The 22,919-nt window shown below is 37.5% G+C and overlaps 3 protein-coding genes and 1 pseudogene across 3 annotated transcripts; all 4 read right to left on the minus strand.

Annotated features, from left to right (window-relative positions):
- Window positions 1–2,739: 2,739 nt before the first annotated feature.
- On the minus strand, window positions 2,740–5,836 carry LOC113289044 (pentatricopeptide repeat-containing protein At2g17033-like). Its single transcript, XM_026538202.1, has 3 exons — window positions 5,453–5,836; window positions 3,161–5,370; window positions 2,740–3,079 (listed from the first exon to the last, which is right to left on the minus strand). Exons 1-2 carry the CDS (start codon window positions 5,708–5,710, stop codon window positions 4,246–4,248), a joined length of 1,383 nt encoding a protein of 460 aa, XP_026393987.1. The 5' UTR covers window positions 5,711–5,836; the 3' UTR covers window positions 2,740–3,079; window positions 3,161–4,245.
- On the minus strand, window positions 2,903–3,856 carry LOC113291382 (putative golgin subfamily A member 6-like protein 3). The gene is made up of 2 exons (XM_026540919.1): window positions 3,161–3,856; window positions 2,903–3,079 (listed from the first exon to the last, which is right to left on the minus strand). Exons 1-2 carry the CDS (start codon window positions 3,854–3,856, stop codon window positions 2,903–2,905), a joined length of 873 nt encoding a protein of 290 aa, XP_026396704.1.
- A 247-nt stretch (window positions 5,837–6,083) lies between the features above and the next one.
- On the minus strand, window positions 6,084–8,807 carry LOC113289045 (thiosulfate sulfurtransferase 16, chloroplastic-like). Its single transcript, XM_026538203.1, has 7 exons — window positions 8,662–8,807; window positions 8,480–8,578; window positions 8,266–8,379; window positions 8,034–8,107; window positions 7,630–7,700; window positions 7,489–7,542; window positions 6,084–6,383 (listed from the first exon to the last, which is right to left on the minus strand). The coding sequence occupies exons 1-7, from the start codon at window positions 8,727–8,729 to the stop codon at window positions 6,312–6,314; spliced, it is 552 nt and encodes a 183-aa protein (XP_026393988.1). The 5' UTR covers window positions 8,730–8,807; the 3' UTR covers window positions 6,084–6,311.
- Window positions 8,808–15,524: 6,717 nt separating this feature from the next.
- LOC113292069 lies at window positions 15,525–15,624 on the minus strand (annotated as a pseudogene).
- Window positions 15,625–22,919: the final 7,295 nt, after the last annotated feature.

Below are 22,919 nucleotides of genomic sequence, written 5' to 3' on the forward strand. Positions count from 1 at the left end.
AAAAGAATGAATATACAGTATTTCCCTGACTGGCAGAATTAATGAGGATTACTCTGAAGTTATGACAATTTTTTTCGTCTTGAGAGCATATAAAGGTGTTACGGGACCTATAGAAGAACTACAGAGAGTTGAGAATATAGTGCAAGAAAAATCGAACTAAAGAATTTATGTTGTTGGAGCTACAAGAAGAACATATACTGTCCAAAACAATCGTGGAAAAACTGTCGTCTATTCTTACCTTTTGCAACAAATTTTTCAGCGACAGACGAATAGTAACAGCCGCATTTTTCTTTTATCGTTTATTGTAACAATGGATTTGCAACGGTTTGAAAACGCATGGGATACCAAATACACCCAACCTTTTCGTTTAGCAAACTACAAACACTAGCCTACTATCAGACTTCAGAGTGGAATGTAGTTGAGACTGAATCCACCCTCTAAGTGATTCAGTTACAGTCGCGCTCCTTACGTCTCTTAAACCTCGTAAGGTTCTATGCACTTGATTCCCTTAGCTGACGTCCTTTACAGCCTACGAGTTGCTTCAGACGAAGTGAATACTTTTGCTACCAATCGGTCTCTAACATATAAGATGTTTGATTTCCTTTTAGATCAAAGATCAAGGTGTGAAGATCTATTTGCAATAGACAAGCTATCAAACCTCACAAATTCTGAACGTACGACTTCCGAAGAGCATCGTAGATTCTTAACCACCTCTCAAAGAGATTACGAAAACCTCGATAACAGAAAATGAAGATCAGGATTCATGAACTATCAAGGTAAAAATAGTCGGACCTGGCTTCACGAATCCCCAAAGTGAAGTCTTTTAGTCGTAGACCTAAAGGTCAACAGAGGACGATTCTAGAATCAACTAGGACACAAAGTGTCAGGGATTGAATTTCCTAGTTGACAGAGATGATATATTTATAATTTTCAAAGACCAGGGTTAGCTTAGAATTCAAGTTAAGATAACTTGAGTATCAAGCAAACAAACTTAGGTTTTCAAATTACAATAGAAGAATATACACATAGGTTCGGTTACCGAACCATGTATACTGATTGTTCAGTTTGGCAAGGTTAGCCAAAGAACTGAAAGCTATTTGATGTTCATTAAATACCTAAGAAATTAATTTTGATACAAACAAATAAGTGTTTAAGTAATTAATGAAGTCTTCTAAGTTTTTAAGAGAGTTATAGCGATGTTAAACATAATAAAAAAATAAGTCTTTGAGCATCTGACAAACATTATCGGGACAGTTGGTACAACGGTTTGCCAACCGTAGGGCTTGTTCACGAGTCAGGATGCTACGGTCCGTGAACCGAGTTCGCTAACCCTACTAGACTTCCGAACTCAGTTGACCACGGTTCGTGAACCAGGTTCGCCAACTGCTAGCATATTTATCCAACTTGTAAAATTCAGTTCACCACGGTTCTCCAACCGGGTTCGTGAACTGTTCCCAACTAAACTTGCGGCAACCTACCTTGAGTAGAAATTTCAGTAAGTTCATATTTTTCTCTTATGATATTTGAAACATTCCCAAGTGATATAATCATTTGCATGAGAAATTTTTCAATTGATCCACAAATTAATTCATAGAACTAATATTGTTAAGGACCTTTGAACATCTAATCGCTAAATCATATTTCGAGATTTCTCACAAGATAAGCTTGATTCGAAACCTCTTCTTTGTGAATCTACTATAAGTCATACGACATTGTCTCAATAGATAATATGACGGTATAGTGAGTAAAATAGAATGGTTCAGTCTTCACATATACCTGATACAGAAGTTCTCCAAATATCTTCGTCGATCTTCAGTCTTCAAGGGTGGTCTCTGATACTCAACTACAATTCTAACCTATCCAAAACTTGACTTAGTAGACTAGAAATCAAGATATATTTTTTATCATACAACATTGATAACAAGCTTGAGATAGCAAAACTTGTGGGTTCAACCTAGCAACGCTCTAACATCATTTAGAAGCGTTGAAAATTTCTGATTTTCACAATTTTTCATCATTTGTAAACACTTTGAGCAATGAATCAATATTTTGAGAGAGTTTACACCATGATGAGCTAATTCTCGCGCAACGAAGAAAATGGAGGAAGCTATTTACGCGTGAATAATAGGTAGCTAGTTCATTTTCTCTAATTTTTAATTTACAATTCACTCATCACTACTTTTGCAGAGCTGTAAATGTTTGCATAATTTTCTTAATTAATTACTTCTGATTCAATTTGATAGGTTATACTTTTTTTAATCATTTGATAATCTGGAATACAATTAATATTTGAGAATATATCTAATTATTTATGAATTAAGAAATAAAGGACCTAAAAGATAATTAGGGTTTTGAAATATTTACCATCATTCATTCATGTGTAATAATGGAATCTAGTGTCTTGGTTATCTTTAAATCTTGAAATCAACTTTAATTTAGTTTTCTTTGTCTTAGTATTAAAATTAAATATAGAATCAGAAATCTTCACAAGTCTCAACGAACTTTTTCTACAACTATTAATTTTTTTATCAGTTATGCCCTTACAAAGTTTGTTTGCCAGGTAACTGGGTCATCTTTGTGCTTGTGCAATAATATGTAATTTTCTTATGTTAATTATCTGTGTAACTATGTTCACTCTTATCTTTTATGTGTCTGCCATTATTAATCACTATGAAATGGAAGATTTGTTTTGTTTTGTTTGATAGAACTATGAAATGAAAGATTGATATGTCGTTGCTCTACACCAGAATTATTACTGCTTGTATTGTCTAGCACACACAAAATATACAAACAAATAGATGACACTGATGAAATAATAGCGATATAAAAGAATAAATCAAGGATAAATTCAGTATGGATCGAAATAAAACGTTTATTCAGGCCTTCGGTGGAGTTGATCGATTTAAGATGAATCATCACATGTCTTCATGAGCATCTGCCTAGATCGAACCCGCATTTGCAATCGGATGAGGGCACCCATGCAGTGCAGAGCCATTTGTTGCTGCTTTCTTGCACGCACTCCACGAACCAGAGCCTGCAGCTTCACTAAGCCCCTTAGTGCTCGAAATGCTCGTCTTGCCTGTTAATTTGATTCGATATGAGAAATTATAAAAAAAATTCTAATCGAATGAATCAAAAAGAGGAAATACTATTAACATACCAGAAGACCTCTGAAGAAGGATTGGATCTTTATAGCTGCAGTATGTTTTTCTTCGTGTAATCGTTTTTGCTTTTTGGTACGTTCTTCTTCTTCACGAATTTGTTTTTGCTTTTCAATGCGTTCTTCTTCTATGCGCAATTGTTTTTGCTTTTCGATACGTTCCTCTTCTTCGCGTAATTGCTTTTGCTTTTTGATACGTTCTTCTTCTTCTTCGCGTAATTGTTTTTGCTTTTCGATACGTTCTTGTTCTTCGCGTATTTGCTTTTGCTTTTCGATACGTTCTTCTTCTTCGCGTAATTGCTTTTGCTTTTCGATACGTCTATCTTCTTCTTCGCGTAATTGCTTTTGCTTTTCGATACGTTTTTCTTCTTCTTCGCGTAATTGCTTTTGTTTTTCGATACGTTCTCCTTCTTCACGCAATTGTTTTTGCTTTTCTGCCAGCACTTCAGATGATTCGGCATCATCAGCAACCTCCACTATCTCACTACCAACATCTACTACTTCTTTGACATCCACAGCTTGTTCACAGCTCTTTTCAAGCTCTTTTTGAACATGATCTTCCAAGTCATCTTCTCTGAGGCTTCTACTGTTATTAATGTGAACAACAATGATCGTATTCTGATGACGAGACTTCCTAAACCTCCTTCCTACAGCACCCACACAAGTCCATCGCTTTCGAGCTCCTACACCACCCATCTTCCTTTCACAATGGTATTTAGAGATAGATGTTCTGTTATCTTTCTAAAGGGTGTACATAATGGTGTTCCAAGGAGGATTACTTCTAATTTAACGCGTAAAATTACTAGTTGTTGGATCCATTATCTAAAAAGGAAGAAAGAAAGAAAAAAATATTTATTGCTGCCATGTCTTCAGAACCAGAACGTGGTGAGATGTATAATATGCCTATGTTTTCAAGCCGGCCTGTGAGAGTTTGAACCTTTCCACCATAAAAAACAAGTAAAATAACAACATACTTACAAAGACAATCACAATAAAACAATGTCTTGCCTAAAAATTACACAAATCCAATCGCACAATTCATCAAATTTAATTTACAAAGTTTAAAAGATAACACTAAAATCACCTTATTCGAGAGCTCTAGTGGCAGCTACTCTTGCATCAGTTTCATTTGACACCACAGGACATAACCAGTCTCTTACTGCTTTTCCTTTCCCTACAAAACTTCCGATATCATTCTTCCTTCCAATTCTCATTGGACTTTCCAATCTAACCATCATTTCTGAAACCAAAGCTCTAACCGGAGATTTTCCTATAACATTACTATGTTTACCTAACCCACAGACGACCCTAATCTCTGCCGGAATCACTACTGAATCTCCTCCACCGCGAAACCTCGACTTTAACTCGTCCATCCATTCTAACAAGATCACATAAGCAGTCCCCAAGTGCATTCCATGTAAATCCAATTTCCCTTCTAAAGAATCCCATTTCAAATTCTCAAGTAGTACTGATGAACCATCTATTAGTTCTTGAACCAACACCCCTTCCACTTTCTTCACATTGTCGATCAATTCTCCGATTGAAAGAGGTAAAAACTCGGGTTCTTTCAACATTGCCATGATTGTAGGACATGAATTCAGTGCAGAATTGTATGTACGAATTGAAAACGGAACGTTCGAGCTCTTCATTTTCTTTATCCATAGAACCATTTCAGATAATTCCTTATTAGCTCCATATGAAGATAGAACAATGTTTGAGCTGATTGTATCTAAAGTATAACCAGAATTCTCCATTTGATCAAGAACTCTTCTCATTTCATTTAACAATCCTAATCTCCCATAAGCAAGAACAACCGACCTGAACTCGAAATCAGAAGGCTTAAACCCTTCTAATCTCATTTTCTCCATCATTTCCTCTGCATCATGAGGCAAATCCAATGTACATAACCCATTAATCATCGATTCATAAGCTTGTCGATTCAGAGAAGATGACCCAGAGAGAAAATGTTTTTTTAAGCAATTGTAAGAATCAAAAACCCCTTTCTTAGAACCGTATTTCGAGTAAGAATTAATCAAATTACAGTAAAATATCGCAAGTTCTCGTTCTTGAGAGGTTAATTTCTGAACTGAATCAGAAACGAGTTTTTCAGATACATCAAATTGTCCTTGATTCTCAAGTGAAGCAATGACAGTAGAGACTAATTTAGGGTTCCATTCGAACCAAGAAGCCTCAGTAATCCACTCGTACATCTACAATGAAAAATTCAAGAGGATTAGATAATTTAGTAAAATTGTAAAGATGTGAAAGGAGTGAATGATTTCGTTTGCTTACTGGTAGGGCGAGAGAAGAGTGATGTCGGATATCAGAAGAGAGAAGATGAGATAGAGTGTTGAGAGCAACAGATTTTGATGATGAGGCGACGAACTTGCGAATGAGGCGATGGGAAATGGTGGAATCTCCGCCGGAAGAGTCGATAGAGGAGAGGAGACGCTGGCCTTTCTTGCTGAGTGAACATATAATAGCGGCAGAGGACTGGTGGTGGTGGTGGTGATTTCTCCATTTCAGGGATACTGATAATTGAAGAAGCATTTCTTCTTGTTTAGTTATCCGTTTGAAATGAGGAGAAACAGGGAGATCTTTTTTTTCAGTCTCTCTTTTTCAAGGTTAGGCGCACTCTTTCACGGCCAGCATTGCAAGTTGCAACTTTTCTTCTTGTTTCTTTAACGTCCATAATATCGACTCATTGGCGTAGGCATAGTGTATTTTAGTGACTTCGACATTACAGTGCCCAAAACAACCACGCCATGCTTGGTGCACATCGTGATCCAGTTCCTAGGTATATCTTGGGAAGATGGGAGATATCTGTTAATGGACTGCAAATATATACTGGACCATGCGTTTTGTGGTGGTCCAGACCATTGCAAGAACCAAACACTACAGGTTTTAAGAATGGGGTAACAGATAGAGGTGTAACCCATGTTTGCAAGTGCTTTGCGAAAGCTGGTGCATCTCAGTTTTTGTACATCTTATACATAATTTAGATCGACTATTTGGAAACTGAACTACTGAAGTAAGAGTATAATTGTATTTAATCTCTTCCTTAGATTCAAATCATAATTTTTCTTGCACAATCTTTCCTTATTCTTTGTAAAAAACTTGGTGTTCATTTGAGCAGGTCTTTGCCATTCGTTTACTCAGTGGGAAGTCCATTGGCAGTCCATTCTGAGTATCCACCAGCTACATCAATTACACCGCTGAAACCCTGCAGAAAATTGGCAACAAACATCTCAGTTTTTTTCAATGTTTGTAATTGAGATATTATAGGAAACACTAATAGCTAAAAATATCATCTTTGGGGACAATGCTGAAGGTCTTATGAATTTTTGGTGCTCGAATCTAGAACTTCTTGACATATCAAATAATGTACTGGTGGCTTTTCTTAGCTCTAAGGTGCACATAGCAGGCCAGCTCAATAGCTAAGATCTTTATCAATGAGCAGTTACAAACTTCCACCACCAATGTGCATTTATTGCCAACTAATAAAGTCTAGCAATCAACCTTCAACTAACTCAAAATATTAGACATACTTCAAACTAGAGGGGTTTGGCGTTGCTCAGAGATCCTTCCTTATAAATAGCACAAAAGCTATGCAATTATCAGCTTTGGAAAGTTAGCACTTACTGAATATGAAAGATTTAAGCAGGAAGAACAAGTTAAAACTAGAACAACAGGCATCAATTACGTCATTTTAAACTGATAGAACAAATAAATATATGTTACAAGAAACACTAATAGCTACATACCATCTTTGGGGACAATGTTGAAGGTTATATGAATTTTTGGTGCTCAAATCTTTAACTTTTTGACATATCAAATAATGTAGTGGTGGTTCGATTCTCGCCATTTTCCCTCTTAGGTTCCAGTTCACTTCGGGTATGCCATCTTAATCTTAGCTCTAAGGTATATATAGCAGGCAGGCTCAATAGCTAAGATCTTTATCAATGAACAGTTATTAGCTTTCACCACCATTGTGCATTGCCAGCTAATAAAGTCTAGCAATCAACCTTAGAGTAACACAAAACATTATATAAGATTCAAACTATATGCCCAAACGCAATGCAATTATCAGCTTTGGAAAGTCAACACTTGGATGAACACGAAAGATTTAAGCTGGAAGAATAAGTTAAAACAACAGAACAACAGAACAACAGGCATCAATCATCTTAAACCGACAGCACAAATAAATAGTTGAACGAACACCAAAAATTGAATCTACGTGTACCTCATTGAGGTAGTGGTTTGTATGTAAAATGTTCCACTTAAAAATATTGCAGCAAAATAGTGTCTTAAAGCACTAGACAACTTACAGCATTTGAAAGATCAGCAACAGCCTTAAGGGATCTCATTCCTTTCTGACATCCCTGTAAAAAAAGAAGATTAAATGTCCCGAATAGAAGCATGTGTAAAGTTGCAAAGTAATTAGTAAGACATATAGTATGTCAACGTACCACTACAATCGCAGCATCCTCACCGAAATGTTTCGATACTTCTTCCAAGAAATTAGGATTATTCGCCATCCCTAGACGAAACAAAACAATTTTAATCAGCATGGATCTACGGATACTGTTCTCTTGATTGGAAAATTTTGGATAGGCAATATACTGAAAATGGTAAACAACTTCATGGCAGAAATAAACTCGTTCATTTTTAATGATAAAAACTTGCAATGCAGTAGAAATATTTTCCTGAAAAAATAATGTAATAATGAACTACCTAAGCCATGACCATCAGAGGCTTTCTTGTCAGGGGCTTTCCGCTGATGTCAAAGCCCCCTTGACATCTATAGAATATTGATCTACAAAGAATTTTCGATGTAGCACTAAAAACACTAATCTCAATATACAAAACATACCGGCTCCCATTCTGAACAAATATGGAACATTTACAGCCCCAGGAGGATGTCCTGCAGCAAATTCTTCAGAAGTTCTTCAAAAATCAACAAAAACATAGCAAATTCAATCGATCTTCCATACTCTATTTTTAGCAAACAAAATCAGATGTTATGAATGCAACTCAAAAAGGCTCCTCCACAGACTCTTTCAAAGAATGCAAACACAATTTTTATAAGATACGTTTAAAATTACCTGACGTCCAAGTAACGGTGTCCCGCTTGAACAAGTTCATGAGCTACACTAACATGTACAGATTTAGGAACCGTACTTTCTGATTCACTTGCAGAACTAGACATTGACATAATCCTGCACCATTATCAAATAAATTCGATGAAATGAAAACCTTATCCAATATCCAGCGATAAACCTAAGAAATCATCATTTCAGAATGAGAAAATGAATTTACCTAAAATTCGATTGTAATCCATGGTTTCTTGTACCAACAAATGCTGATTTTGGGTACTGAGGTTGAGCATTTGTTACAATGAATGATAAATGCCTGAACCTATAGAGTGGAAAGTAATTTAAGGGATATCAAACTGAGATTTCTTAACAGAGATGTGGTTACTGTGCGTTTAGAGGTATTACCTGGTGAGATTTTGAGGACGAACAAGGAGAAGAGGAAGCGCGGATGAGATTAAGGATCTAGTTGTCATTTTTGATTACTTTTTTTTTACCTTATCTATTTATCTGTGTATGTATGTATACACAAATACCCTTCGCATTTCTGCTCTTTAAACTTTAAAGACTGCATGATTGGTGTTGTTATGGAATAGAAAAAAAAAACCTCTCTCTTCCGAGTTTTGCTCTGCAACTCGGTTTATCTGATAGTGTACAAGTTTCAACCGACCCATCATTATCAAACCCTATCTAAGCAACCAAATGATCTTCCCAATCCTAACAGGGGTTAGTCCTCGAGTGATTTCAGGGAAGTTGAGTGTATTTTAAATCTCAGGGATTTTGAGAGAGTTTGAGAGAGTGTAGGAAGTTTGAAAGAGTTTTGTGTTTTTGAGTTCAGGGAGTTTGGGGGAGTGTAGGGAGTTTGAGAGAGTTTATTAGAGGGAGTTTGGGGGAGTTTGAGAGAGTTCACTCCTAACTCATTCTCTTTTAAGAAACAATAAACCCTTATTTGCAAATAACATTGATCTTTAATCAAAAGAAAAAAATAAATGAAAATGATCATATCTCTGTATCAAATTTCATCATATTCCAACGGTTGAATTTAAAGATATCATTATAACAAAAGCACCGTATGAATTGGCTAAAACACGCCAATACGGAATGAAGTACACCACTGTATTGAACTTTGGCATATAGAATAGAAGAGAAGTATGTGTCTAAATAAGATGACTTAACAAGTGATAGTGATTATCAATGACACCCATGCAAAGTATCAAGCCAATTAATGCATGATGACATAACAAATTATGAAGATAGCTGTAAAGGAATTCTGTTTCACTGAAACACAGTTTCAGATTGTCCAATCTTTGAAGTACTAATACTTACCTGATCCTCTTTAAATTTTTATGGTACACTTACAACTCAATATTCCACAATACACTCAAAAATCATAGCATTCCAACGGTTCATTAAAAAAATACATTACTCAGAACCCGACTACTTTCAATACGTGCATACAGAATTCAGTTCCGGATTTCTCACACTTTGGTGTACCTAAAGTGATCAGAACTTCATGAAATATCTACAGTAGGTAAATTTCATATATACAAACATCATACTAAAATTTCAGCTTTGTCCGATAAGCGGAGAATGGGATAAATAGGAATCAGTCCCCTATTCGGGATTTAAACTCAGCAGACCATAGTCATATATTGTGCAAGCTTTGCAGTAGCAAACGTGACCTGATCCGCGTGAAAAGTTTACTGTACTTCTATAACAAGGTAAACTACGACATACTAAAATTTCATCATATTCCAACGGTTGAATTTAAAGATATCATTATAATCAAATCATGCAATTTCTTGCCAAGATCTTTTGAACCACAAATTAGGGTTTTGACAGAGAGAGAGTACCCATAAAAAAAAACTATGCACACAATCAAAATAAACAATCATGGAGATCAAATATATGAAAAACAATCAAAATAGTACACAAATCAAACTATTATAAACAATCATGGAGATCAAAAAAGAAAAAAAACATACCTGGAAAAAAACGTTTCCTCTTCTTTCTCCTATGGTTTTCTACGCACCAAACTCCTTCCCAAATCTCTACTCTTTTGAGAGATTTGTTGTGAGACCAAAATACACTAAAAACTCCTTCGAACTCCCCAAAGCAACCAACTCCCTAGTATTGTAGGGTTTTATGACTAACAGGGAGTTCAAGAATTTTTTTTAAACTCCCCAGCGACTAACATGTGTTTTCTAGAGAGTTTAGGAGACTCCTCTAATCTCCCCCACGACTAACGGAGATTTGGAGAGACTCCCTCAAACTCCCTCAGGACTAACAGGAGAAAACCTAAATACATTAAAATCTCTCGAACTCTCCCACGACTAACCCCCTGTAAATCTTCTACCAGTAATCTCCGTTTAATCTTGTTTTCTATTTAACAGATAGAAATCAAGTTTGGTTTGAAATCTGTTTATTAAAAGTCGATTAGGAAGGAAAGATGGCTGTAGGCTTGATTTGGAAGTTCTGAGAACGAAAATCTTTGTTTCATCATCACCATGGAATTTGCTTCTCCAATTGAAGCTCCATTGCAGAGTTGTGCTAACACAAATTTGTTAAGGCATCAACATCTGGCGAAGCCTCTCTACACCCGGCAAGAAGGATTACAGGTGAAAGTTATGGAAAAAGTCTCATCTCAGGATTCAATCGGTAATTCTTATCTCTTGGGAAATCAACCTTTGGTTTCGTCCTCCTCCACCATCTGATACACCTCCACCCCAAGATCTGTTTGTTTCAATCACTCAATCAAACTCAATCAACTAGTTGAATTCTCTAGGAAACTGATCCATGAGATTCAAAACAAAACATCAACCAGTGAGAGGAAAAACCCATCTCTATCATCCTATTGGTTTCAAAAATGGATAACTTCAATTAAAACCCAAAAATCAAAACCACCATCAGAGATCAAACTCATCATCTTTGGCCAAAATCAATCAACCATAGAGACTTGCACCAACGACGACATTGACGAATCTGCAATAGATGACTCATTGAGTAAAATGAAATCAACTCAGTATTGTTTTGTTGTAATGATCCTAAATGCCTGGACAACGGCCTTCTCAGCCCATAACTACAACTTTGATGTCTCTGACGTTCTTCACACAACCATTAACAACAAAATCTCCAAAACAAAGAGTTTTTGAGTTTCTATACAACAACTCGGTTCCATACCGGGTCAGTTCAGGGATTCAGGCGGATTAAAATCAGTGGCTCAATGGTAATAATGTCGACAGTGTCCAAGGGCCCAAAGGTAAAAAGACATGGCATAATGATGGGTGGGACAAAAGCTGTTTACTTCCAGGATAAAGCCGAAGGGGGAATGATAAAGATCTGAACAAAAGTTATCCAGAAACAGGGCTTGTCTTGTATGTTTAATAAATAAATGTTTTAATGTTTTTGGTTCAGTGTTATGGTGGTTTAAGTGCTTTAAATACTCTGTATCTCTCTTAGGTTTAGTTTTAGGACAGTCTAAATGTTGTGTTTGCTTTGTGTCTGTTTTAATTGCTGGGTCCATATACATGTTTGCAACGATCTGTAATAATAGCTATGAAAGTCTAGTTTTAGGTGAAGACATCAATCACTCTGTAGGTTTACGAACCATCCGACTACGACGACGATTCTACGTCAGCTTGCTTCCACAACAACTTGTACATATATTATCCTCAACTTCAGTACCAAGTGGACCCTCTCCTCGCAGCTACCTTCTCCGGCGGGTACTTAGTTTACCAACTAGGGATGACGACTGCGAGGAAATTTTAGGTAGTTATCTCCGACGGGTACTTCGTTTACCAACTAGGGATGGCAAACTCTCGGAACTATTGCACTCAAAAACTTGGCTACTCTTGTGGGTAGTCTTTCAAGATTATCTAATAACCTTAGCCTTCACCTTCTACCACTCTCGAAGGAGAGTGTTTTACCACATCTCTGATAGACACATTTTTGTGTCCGATTTGTCTCCATTCTATATATTGTTAGAGCTCATTTTTGTACTTTTTATGGTGTTTTATTTATTTGTAGGTATTTTTGGCCAATAAACATTTTTGGAAAAAATTGGCTCGAAAAGTTGTCGAAAAGCACCCGGAGGACACTTGCTATTCGGACCCCCGGTTTGGATAAGGGGCACCCCCAGGACACCCCCAAGGCATCTGTTATTCGCACCCCCACTCTGGATAGGGGGCGACCACCTTTCTTCCCAAACTCAAATTTCAAATTGGCGGGAAAATAGTGCAGACGCAGGCAGATTTAGGGTTGGAGTTTTGAGCGATTTCTATGGAGATTCAATGGCTTATTTTCGTTTGAATGGACCTGTTAGATCCTGACAGGGTTGGTGTGTATGTTTTGATCGAGTATTTTGGGTTGGACAACCGTGTTGGAGTGAAACGGAGGAGGTGGAAGTTTATCGAAGTTCTGTTGATGACTAGGAGCAGATTTAGTTGGAGTTTGACGTGGATATTTGTTGGGATTCACTAGATTTATCAAAACAGGGATGGTAATCCCTCTAGATTCGAAAATAGAGGAGGAAATCATCGAGTTGTCTAAAACAGGGAGGTGAAGTTTTTCACGGGATTTTGGTTGATATATGGAAACTATCAGGTAGATAAGGAAATAGGATTCTCTGTTGAAGTTAAGACTATCTTTGAGAGAGTCTGGGACGTTGGATTATACTTGGAAGACGCGTGAGAAGCAAAACAAGGAGTGTTTGAAGCCACGTATGAGGATATGGAAAGAATAGATAAAACCCGTAACTTTTGCAAAAAGAAAAAGAAGATTTCTTGGAGATTAAATCGACCTGTGGGCCATAAAAGGAGTTGGGATAACTCATAGAAGGGGGGACGAAGCCTTTCAGAGAAGTCTAGAACACCACAGAGCTCTAGATATCGAGTTGCAGAAAAATACAATATTCTGCTGCTGCTGCTGAAGAGGAAGAACACGAAGAACATTGACGCACAAGTATCTGTCGCAGAACACTATCGCTATTCAATAGCAGAACCCATCTATCGTTTATCAACAGTAATTGCATTAGGTCTTTAGCTACTGTTTCCTCTTTGTAACAGAGATTCTGCAACACCTTCACACTGTTGCGAATCGGCTGTGTTATCATTTTTTCACCTCTTTGTATACTTTTGGCTATAAAAACATATTTTGAGAACATGGTTAATATGAGGAGCTAAACCCCATTGTTGAGGCGATAGAGGAAGCTATTTTTCCAACAAAAAGTGGTATATTTTTATTTATTTATTTATCGCAATTATTTTTATGATTGTTTTGCCTTGAGTGAAAATTGTTTGAATGATTCTTGTTAAGCAATTATTATTTCTTTTGATAGAGCATGCTTGGACCTGGTTTTTGATGTTCTATGCTTCGGATTTACACTTGTTATTTTGAGAATCTACTTGTTCAATAGTTTAGAATCAAATTGAATGAAAAAATTGCATGAATATAAATATTGGATTAAATCACTTTGAACTTGGAAAATAGTGGAATCTTAGCCTCAGTGTTCTTTTAATATTGATATCAACTTTGATTGAGTTTGCTATAATTTTTAGTGAGTTTTTTATTTTAATATTAGAATTTAAGTCTAATTAATATCCTTCACAAGTCTGAGAATCGAACCATTTTTACCACTATCTACAAATCACATCAATTTTTGGCGCCGCCGACGCGGACTTGTTTTTAAGGTTTTAGATTTATTTTATTTTTATTTTTTTATTATTTTTGTTCTTTTTTATGTTTTTGGGTATTTATCTTGTGTCTACAGGTTGTGGATCATAAAGAAAATTGAGCCAAAGAGTTTGGTGATTTCATAAAGACTTGGAGCTAAAGATTAAAGCAAAAAGAACAGAAAAGAAGACAATTTTATTTTAGACAATTTTAGTTTAGGGTTTGTTTATTTTCTTTTAGAAAAAAAAACTGTATTAAGGTTTATTATTTTTGTAATTTTTCTTTTCTTTTTGGACTTTTGGAATTTGGTACATTATTTTTTTTATTACCCTATGTAAGGGTACTTTAAATATAAACTGTTTGCAGAGAAGGAGGACAATTATGATATTGTCTCTCCACCTTGGGTTCGTACACTAGACATCGGAGTCAGTGACCCGAGTCGACTGCAACCGATTTATCCCCCGTCTGGAACGGGAGGTAAGATTCTAAACACTCGCGAATCCCCTGTCAGCGAGTTACTGGACTCCTTCATATGCATATATGTTGAGGACTGAATACGGACATTTATTTTTCTAGTAAAGGGCAAGGCCTGGACATACAAGATAAGGGTTCGGATTTCATCACCGTTCTCTTCTTACCCGCTTTAGGAACACGTAACCTGCGCGAAACTAAGCCTAAAATTTTGACTAGAACGAGACCGATAGGGTAAAGAGCTTAACAGGAAAGTCATTCGAAAAATATTGGTTACTCTTTTATGCATACTTCGATGTTCTTGACGGTTTCTGTAAGTTGAATGCGTGACTGCGCCGCTTTGTAATATCGGTGAGGCCTTGGGTATCAAAGATCCACCGAGCTTCCCTCGCCTATATTCAACTTACGTTAACTCGGATTGATTCCAAAGGGGTTTGCTTAAATTGTAACGAATTCCCGTTCGAAGGATTAGAAGCTGGTCTAGAAACAATCTAAGTGGAGCCATCATGCTTTTTGTTTGCTAGAAATCAATAGGTTTGATTTGGTTGAGTCGGCCTTGATCTGTGTTTGCTTACCCTTCCAATTTATAAAATTCTATTGTATGCCTGAACGTAAAAGAGACGCACTAGGTAGATTTGTTAAAGAGAAACCTAGTAGTTCGAAGCGTCTCGATTACCTTAATCTAGATAGTCCGACTTTTGAAGAGTCTGTTTTTGAACGTCCTTTGACTGAGGAGAGAATCCATGTTGCTCTGATAGCGCCAGAAATGGCAACTTTGAAAGCTTTGTTGAATCCAACTAGGACTACTCGTCCCTCATGTATCAGGTTAGCTGAGACGGAAGCAACTTATGAACTTAAACCTGGGACCTTACAGCTGCTCCCAATATTTTTAGGGAAAGAAAATGAAAACCCCTATTTCCATGTTAGGGACTTTGAGGAAATTTGTAGTACCCTCAGGATTAGAAACTTAGATGATGATGCTTTGAAACTTAGGTTATTCCCCTTTTCCCTGAAAGATAAAGATAAATCGTGGCTATATATTTTGGCTTCCGGGTCAACCAAAACGTATGAACAACTTACATCTGCCTTTTTGAACAATTTTTTCCCTAGGCACAAAACATCGTCTATTAGGACGCAAATCTGCACATTTATTCAACAGGAGGGAGAAACTTTGTATAGGTATTTGGAAAGGTTCAATGATTTATTAGCCCAATGTCCTCATCATGGTTTAGAAAAGGTTAGGTTAGTTCAGATCCTTTATGAGGGTTTAGATTATCCCACCACAACCACAGTAGAATATATGTGTAATGGTGGATTTGAGAACCAAACAGTTGATGACGCGATGACATATTTGCCTGAAGTCGCCGAAAAGACCCAACAATGGGAAAGTAGTAGGGGACCCCAGAAAACAATTCTTCTCGGCAGAGGAAACGTTAATAGGGTAGAAGGAGGCTATGAATCAGATGCCAAAATTGCTGCTATAGCGAAAAGGTTAGAAGCTTTAGAAGTGGGTACCACTAGTGGTAGATTGGAGCCTTTTTGGGAAGGCCAGAATAATGAAGAGCAAGCCAATTCTCTATATAATAACACTAGGTTTGATAATCGTCAGAAGTTTGACCCATATTCAGAAACCTATAATCCTGGTTGGAGGAACCATCCGAACTTTTCATGGTCTAAGGGCCAGAGTCAGGGTCAGTTTAATAATTCTAATGCTCCCCCAGGTTTTGGCTACACTAGGAATACATCAGGCCCAGAAAATAAAACGACTAGCTTAGAGGAATCTATTAAGATGTTAGCAAAAACTCAGGAAATATTAGCACAGAGCCATTTTAGTTTTCAACAGGAAACCAAGCAAAATTTTCAAACTAATGCTCAGAGCCTTGCTAAGTTAGAACTTCAAGTCGGCCAAATAGCTAAGACCTTAAGTGATACAGATAATGGTAGGTTCCCTAGTCAGAATAATCCCAATCCTAGAGGAGTTCATGAAGTAGGTACAAAACCATCGAATCAATTGAATGCTATTAGAACCCTTAAGAGTTGTAGAATAGTAGACAATCAGGTAACCATGCCCGATAGTGAACATACTGTAGTTCACCCCTCATGACCACTAGCTAAGGAAACTGATAAAATTTCTGATGATGCCAACTCAGTTCCTGAGAGGTCTGATTCTGTTCCCAGAGCCTTATTTCCTCACTTATTAGTACCAACAAAGAAGGAATCGAACTTTAATGACATAGTGGAGGTTTTTAAGCAAGTTACCATAAACCTTCCTTTATTAGATGCAATTAGACAAATTCCTGCTTATGCCAAGTTCCTTAAGGATATGTGTACGCGAAAGCGAAAACTTAGCGTCCATAAGAAAGCCTTTTTAGCTAGTCGCGTAAGTTCAATCATTCAGAACACCACAACTCCAAAGTACAAAGACCCAGGTTCTCCTTCCATTGCTTGCACAATAGGTAACTTCCGGGTAGAAAAGGCTTTACTTGACTTAGGATCCAGTGTGAGCTTACTTCCATTCCATGTATACTTACAGCTAGGACTTGGTGAAATGAAACCTACTCAGATGACACTGCAGTTAGCTGATAGGTCTGTTAAAATCCTTCGAGGTGTTATCGAGGATGTTCTTATTGAGGTCGACAAGTTTATTTATCCAGTGGATTTCTTGGTCCTAGATACCCAACCTGTCCCTGACCCAGAGAACTAGATACCTGTGATTTTAGGTCGCCCATTTTTAGCTACGTCTAATGCGATCATTAACTATCGAAATGGTGTGATGAATTTATATTTTGGTAATATGACTATAGAGATGAACATTTTTAATGTCAGTAAGATACCTTATGATCTAGATGACACATGTGTTGAAGAGGTGAACATGATAGAAGCCTTAGTTGAAGTCATTACCTAACATTTTATTTGAAGACCCATTAGAAAGTTGTGTATCCTATTTTGGTTTAGATTTTGATGACGATAGTACTATTGAACAAGTGAATGCTCTATTAGATTCTACCCCTGTGTTAGACACTAATAGATGGAAATCTAGGTTCGAACCGTTACCAGTTTCTGAGACTACCCTAATTCCTTCTTTAGAAGAGCCCCCAAAGTTGGACCTTACACCACTACCATATACTCTACAGTATGTGTTTTTAGGCCCATCTGAGACTTTACCTGTGATTGTAGCTTCGGATTTGGATAGTGATCAGGAAAGTAGGCTAGTAAAAGTACTTCAAGACAATAAGGAAGCTTTAGGGTGGACTATAGCAGACATTAAGGGTATAAGTCCTACTGTGTCTATGCATCACATTTAGAGGAAGACTCCAAACCTTCTATGGAGATGCAACGTCGACTGAACCCTAACATGAAAGAGGTAGTTCGAAAAGAGGTGCTTAAGTTGTTAGATACGGGCATTATTTACCCAATTTCAGACAGTAAGTGGGTTAGCCCCGTTCAGGTTGTCCCCAAGAAATCAGGTATCACTGTAGTCCAGAATGATAATAATGAGCTAATCCCAACCCGAGTGACCACGAGATGACGTGTCTGTATTGACTATAGGAAATTGAACAAGGTCACAAGGAAGGATCACTTTCCCCTTCCTTTTATCGACCAAATGCTAGAGAGGTTAGCTGGACATAGTCACTATTGCTTCTTATATGTCTACTCCGGTTATAATCAGATCGTTATTGCCCCAGAAGACCAAGAGAAAACCACTTTTACCTGTCCCTTTGGTACCTTTGCGTATAGACGCATGCCTTTCGGGTTATGTAATGCCCCTGCAACTTTTCAGCGTTGTATGATGAGCATATTTTCTGATATGGTAGAACGGTTTTTAGAGGTCTTTATGGATGATTTTTCAGTGTTTGGTTCATCTTTTGATGAGTGCTTGCATCATTTGACATTAGTGTTGACTAGGTGTAAGGAAAAGAATTTAGTGCTTAATTGGGAAAAATGCCATTTTCATGGTTGAATCAGGAATTGTCTTAGGGCACATCGTTTCTTCAAAAGGTATAGAGGTAGACAAAGCCAAAATTGACCTTATTAAGACTCTACAGGTCCCAAAAACCGTAAAAGATATTAGGTCATTCTTAGGGCATGCATGTTTTTACCGTCGATTCATTAAGGATTTTAGCTTGATTTCTAGACCTCTTTGCAATTTGCTTGCAAAAGATGTTAAGTTTGTCTTTGATGATGCTTGCTTAAAGGCTTTTGATAAGCTTAAAACTTTACTCACTACTGCCCCGATAGTCCAGGCACCTAACTGGAACCTACCCTTTGAAATTATGTGTGATGCTTCAGATTATTCTATAGGCGTTGTGCTAGGTCAGCGACAAAACAAATTACTCCATGTGATTTAATAGGCTAGCAAAACTCTGAATGATGCCCAAATGAACTATACAACTACCGAGAAAGAATTGCTAGCCATCGTGTTTGCCTTGGATAAGTTTAGATCCTATTTATTAGGTTCTAAGATCGTAACCTATACTGATCATGCTGCTTTGAAATACCTTTGGTCTAAGAAGGATACCAAACCTAAATTGATTAGATGGATCCTTTTGTTACAAGAATTTTTTCCAGACATTAGAGACAAAAAGGGTGCAGAGAATGTGGTAGCAGACCACTTGTCTAGGCTAGTTGTTAGTTCCCCGAATAATTCCCTTCCTATAAGGGACAGTTTTCCTGATGAACAATTGTTCTATGTTTCCCAATCACCTTGGTATGCAAATATAGTGAATTATCTTGTTACTGGTCGAATGCCTCAGCATTGGGGTAAGCAAGACGTTCTAGGTTTTTAGCCGAGGTTAAGCATTTCTTTTGGGACGATCCTTATCTGTTTAAGTATTGTCCGAACCAGATTATTAGGAGATGTGTATCTGAGAGTGACCAGTCTAGTATTATCTCCTTTTGACATGAACATGCATGTGGGGGGTCATTTTAGTGCTAAGAAGACTGCTGCTAAGATTTTGCAGTGTGGATTTTACTGGCCTTCGTTGTTTAAAGATTCACATAGTCATTGTGTTTCTTGTGAGTGTTGCCAGTAGTTAGGAACCATTTCTCATAGAAATATGATGCCTTTGAACCCTATTTTAGTGATTGAGGTCTTTGATGTGTGGGACATTAATTTTTTGGGTCCATTTCCTATTTTGTTTGGTTATCTTTACATACTTGTCGTTGTAGACTATGTGTCTAAGTTGGTTGAGGCGGTTTCATGTAAAACGAATGACCACAGGGTCATAGTCCAGTTTTTGAAAGAGAATATATTTACACGTTTTGGTATGCCGCGAGCTATAATTAGTGATGGAGGTTCACACTTTTGTAATAGACCGTTTGCTCTTTTAGTGAAACAATACGATATTACCCATAAAGTAGCAACCCCATATCACCCTCAGACTAGTGGTCAGGTAGAGGTTTCCAATAGGGAAATTAAACGTATTCTAGAGAAAACAGTTAATCCAAACAGGAAATACTGGTCGTCGAGGCTTACTGATGCCTTATGGGCTTACCGTACTGCGTTTAAGACACCCATTGGAATGTCACCTCATCGTTTAGTGTTTGGAAAGGCATGTCACCTGCCTGTTGAGTTAGAGCATCAAGACTATTGGGCTATTAAGAACATAAACTTTTCACTTGACAAGGAAGGAGCTCAAAGAAGGCTCTAGCTCAATGAGTTGGACGAGATTCGTAGAGATGCATACGATAGTGCTAAGGAGTATAAGAACAAAATGAAACTTGTGCATGATAGGAATATTTTACGAAAGTCATTTTCTCCAGGTCAAAAAGTTCTTCTGTATGACACTCGTTTGTATCTATTCCCCGGGAAGTTGCGCTCTCGGTGGACCGGTCCTTTTGTGGTCCGTACTGTTTTTCCTCATGGTGCTGTTGAGATTGAGACACCAGATGGTAGTAGTTATTCGAAGGTTAACAGTCAGCGATTGAAGCCCTTTTTAGAGCCTTTTCCTACAGGTGATGTTGAGGAGGTCCCTCTGGAGGACCCTGTTTACCTTGATTGACCATCGAGGCAATTTTGTATGTTGTATATTATTTTTGTAGGTTTTTGGTTACACTTCACCCAGGTACTATCTTTCCGACTTCTCTCTTTACTATTTCGTCATGTTACTTATATTTTTGGTACTGTTCTTTAATTAGAAACATTGAGGACAATGTTAGATTTAAATTTGGGGGTGGGGTAGAACTTTTTGTTACCTTTTCGTTGCAATAAATAAACTCCAGAGCCTAGAAATTTATCCCTATTAAGGATGGCACTAACCAATTTAAGTGGATGGAAGCATTTTGGTTGTAGGAGTTGAGGAACCAATCTGACTAGATGGCAACATCTAAAGCGTCTATTCATAAAAGCACAGAGCTCAGGTGTTAGAAATAACATGATAGTTTCACCATATCTCGTTGAGTCCTTTTCACTTCTGTTTTTGTTTTGTTTTGTTTTTAAACTATGTTTCTCTAAGTGATTAGGTGGGGCTCACGATTCAAGTTGTTACCAATGCTAGGGTGAATTAGAGTGATTGATATACAAAAAAAAAAGAGAAAAAAAAAGAAAAAAAAGAGATAAATTGAGACCAGACCATCAGACCAACTGGAATAAATTCAATAAAGTCGACCACTGGAACCCTTGTATACGCCTGTTGTGTTGACCTAGAGTTAGGATTATCGACCACTGGTACCCTTGTATATGCCAGTATGTTGATATTAGTCAGACTAGTATCTCAATCCATTAGGATATGTTCATTTTGGAGGAGGCCTTCAGACAGATATGAGAAACACCGTTCACCTAGTAAACATCAAAACCATCTATGTTTTTCTCTATATCCATCTTCTTAATCTATCCATGTGATTAGTTTTGACTCCGGATATTGATGTCCATAGTGCGACTATCTGAGTAGAGATCTGTCACTTCATATGAATTTTAGTATGCTTGAGTGCGAACTCGAGTACACCAATTGGAATTTCGCATCAGGGTACTTCCTCCTGTAGTCAATAAGTATGCCAACCAATGAGATTCTTTAGTTCCTTCCAAGGTTCTGCTTAGATAGCTAGGATCTGGAGTAAAGGTTTTGTGGGTATACCTCTAGTAAGCCCTCCTGAGACTATAACTCAGCCACTAGGGACACCTAGGGGTTTAAAGGATTATTGCAAACGCTAAATGCAATCGACGATGCCTGCGACAGTGAGTTAGGATTTTATTTCTATTTTATTTTTGCTCGAGGACTAGCAAATAATAGGTTTGGGGGTATTTGATAGACACATTTTTGTGTCCGATTTGTCTCGATTCTATATATTGTTAAGGCTCATTTTTGTACTTATTATGGTGTTTTATTTATTTGTAGGTATTTTTGGCCAATAAACATTTTTGGAAAAAATTGGCTCGAAAAGTTGTCGGAAAGCACCCGGAGGACACTTGCTATTCGGACCCCCGTTTTGGATAAGGGGCACCCCCAGGACACCCCCAATGCAATTGTTATTCGCACCCCCACTCTGGATAGGGGGCGACCACCTTTCTTCCCAAACTCAAATTTCAAATTGGCGGGAAAATAGTGCAGACGCAGGCATATTTAGGGTTGGAGTTTTGAGCGATTTCTATGGAGATTCAATGGCTTATTTTCGTTGGAATGGACCTGTTAGAGCCTGACAGGGTTGGTGTGTATGTTTGGATCGAGTATTTTGGGCTGGACAACCGTGTTGGAGTGAAACGGAGGAGGTGGAAGTTTATCGAAGTTCTGTTGATGACTAGGAGTAGATTTAGTTGGAGTTTGACGTGGATATTTTTTCGGATTCACTAGATTTATCAAAATAGGGATGGTAATCCCTCTGGATTCGAAAATAGAGGAGGAAATCATCGAGTTGTCTAAAACAGGGAGGTGAAGTTTTTCACGGGATTTTGGTTGATATATGGAAACTATCAGGTAGATAAGGAAATAGGATTCTCTGTTGAAGTTAAGACTATCTTTGAGAGAGTCTGGGACGTTGGATTATACTTGGAAGACGCGTGAGAAGCAAAACAAGGAGTGTTTGAAGCCGCGTATGAGGATATGGAAAGAATAGATAAAACCCGTAACTTTTGCAAAAAGAAAAAGAAGATTTCTTGGAGATTAAATCGACCTGTGGGCCATAAAAGGAGTTGGGATAACTCATAGAAGGGGGGACGAAGCCTTTCAGAGAAGTTTAGAACACCACAGAGCTCTAGATATCGAGTTGCAGAAAAATACAATATTCTGCTGCTGCTGCTGAAGAGGAAGAACACGAAGAACATTGACGCACAAGTATCTGTCGCAGAACACTATCGCTATTCAATAGCAGAACCCATCTATCGTTTATCAACAGTAATTGCATTAGGTCTTTAGCTACTGTTTCCTCTTTGTAACAGAGATTCTGCAACACCTTCACACTGTTGCGAATCGGCTGTGTTATCATTTTTTCACCTCTTTGTATACTTTTGGCTATAAAAACATATTTTGAGAACATGGTTAATATGAGGAGCTAAACCCCATTGTTGAGGCGATAGAGGAAGCTATTTTTCC

Source organism: Papaver somniferum, chromosome 6, assembly GCF_003573695.1.
Source record: "Papaver somniferum cultivar HN1 chromosome 6, ASM357369v1, whole genome shotgun sequence".
Classification (NCBI taxonomy): Eukaryota; Viridiplantae; Streptophyta; class Magnoliopsida; order Ranunculales; family Papaveraceae; genus Papaver; species Papaver somniferum.

Excerpts from the sequence above, each read along its gene's own strand:
- LOC113291382 (XM_026540919.1), bottom strand. The coding sequence starts at position 3,856 with ATGGGTGGTGTAGGAGCTCGAAAGCGATGGACTTGTGTGGGTGCTGTA. Across the intron at positions 3,080-3,160 it reads CCTTCTTCAGAGGTCTTCTG|GCAAGACGAGCATTTCGAGC; the intron begins GTATGTTAATAG and ends TCAAATTAACAG.
- LOC113289044 (XM_026538202.1), bottom strand. The coding sequence starts at position 5,710 with ATGCTTCTTCAATTATCAGTATCCCTGAAATGGAGAAATCACCACCAC. Across the intron at positions 5,371-5,452 it reads ACTCTTCTCTCGCCCTACCA|ATGTACGAGTGGATTACTGA; the intron begins GTAAGCAAACGA and ends TTTTCATTGTAG.
- LOC113289045 (XM_026538203.1), bottom strand. The coding sequence starts at position 8,729 with ATGACAACTAGATCCTTAATCTCATCCGCGCTTCCTCTTCTCCTTGTT. Across the intron at positions 8,108-8,265 it reads CACCGTTACTTGGACGTCAG|AACTTCTGAAGAATTTGCTG; the intron begins GTAATTTTAAAC and ends TGATTTTTGAAG. Across the intron at positions 7,543-7,629 it reads AGGATGCTGCGATTGTAGTG|GGATGTCAGAAAGGAATGAG; the intron begins GTACGTTGACAT and ends CTTTTTTTACAG.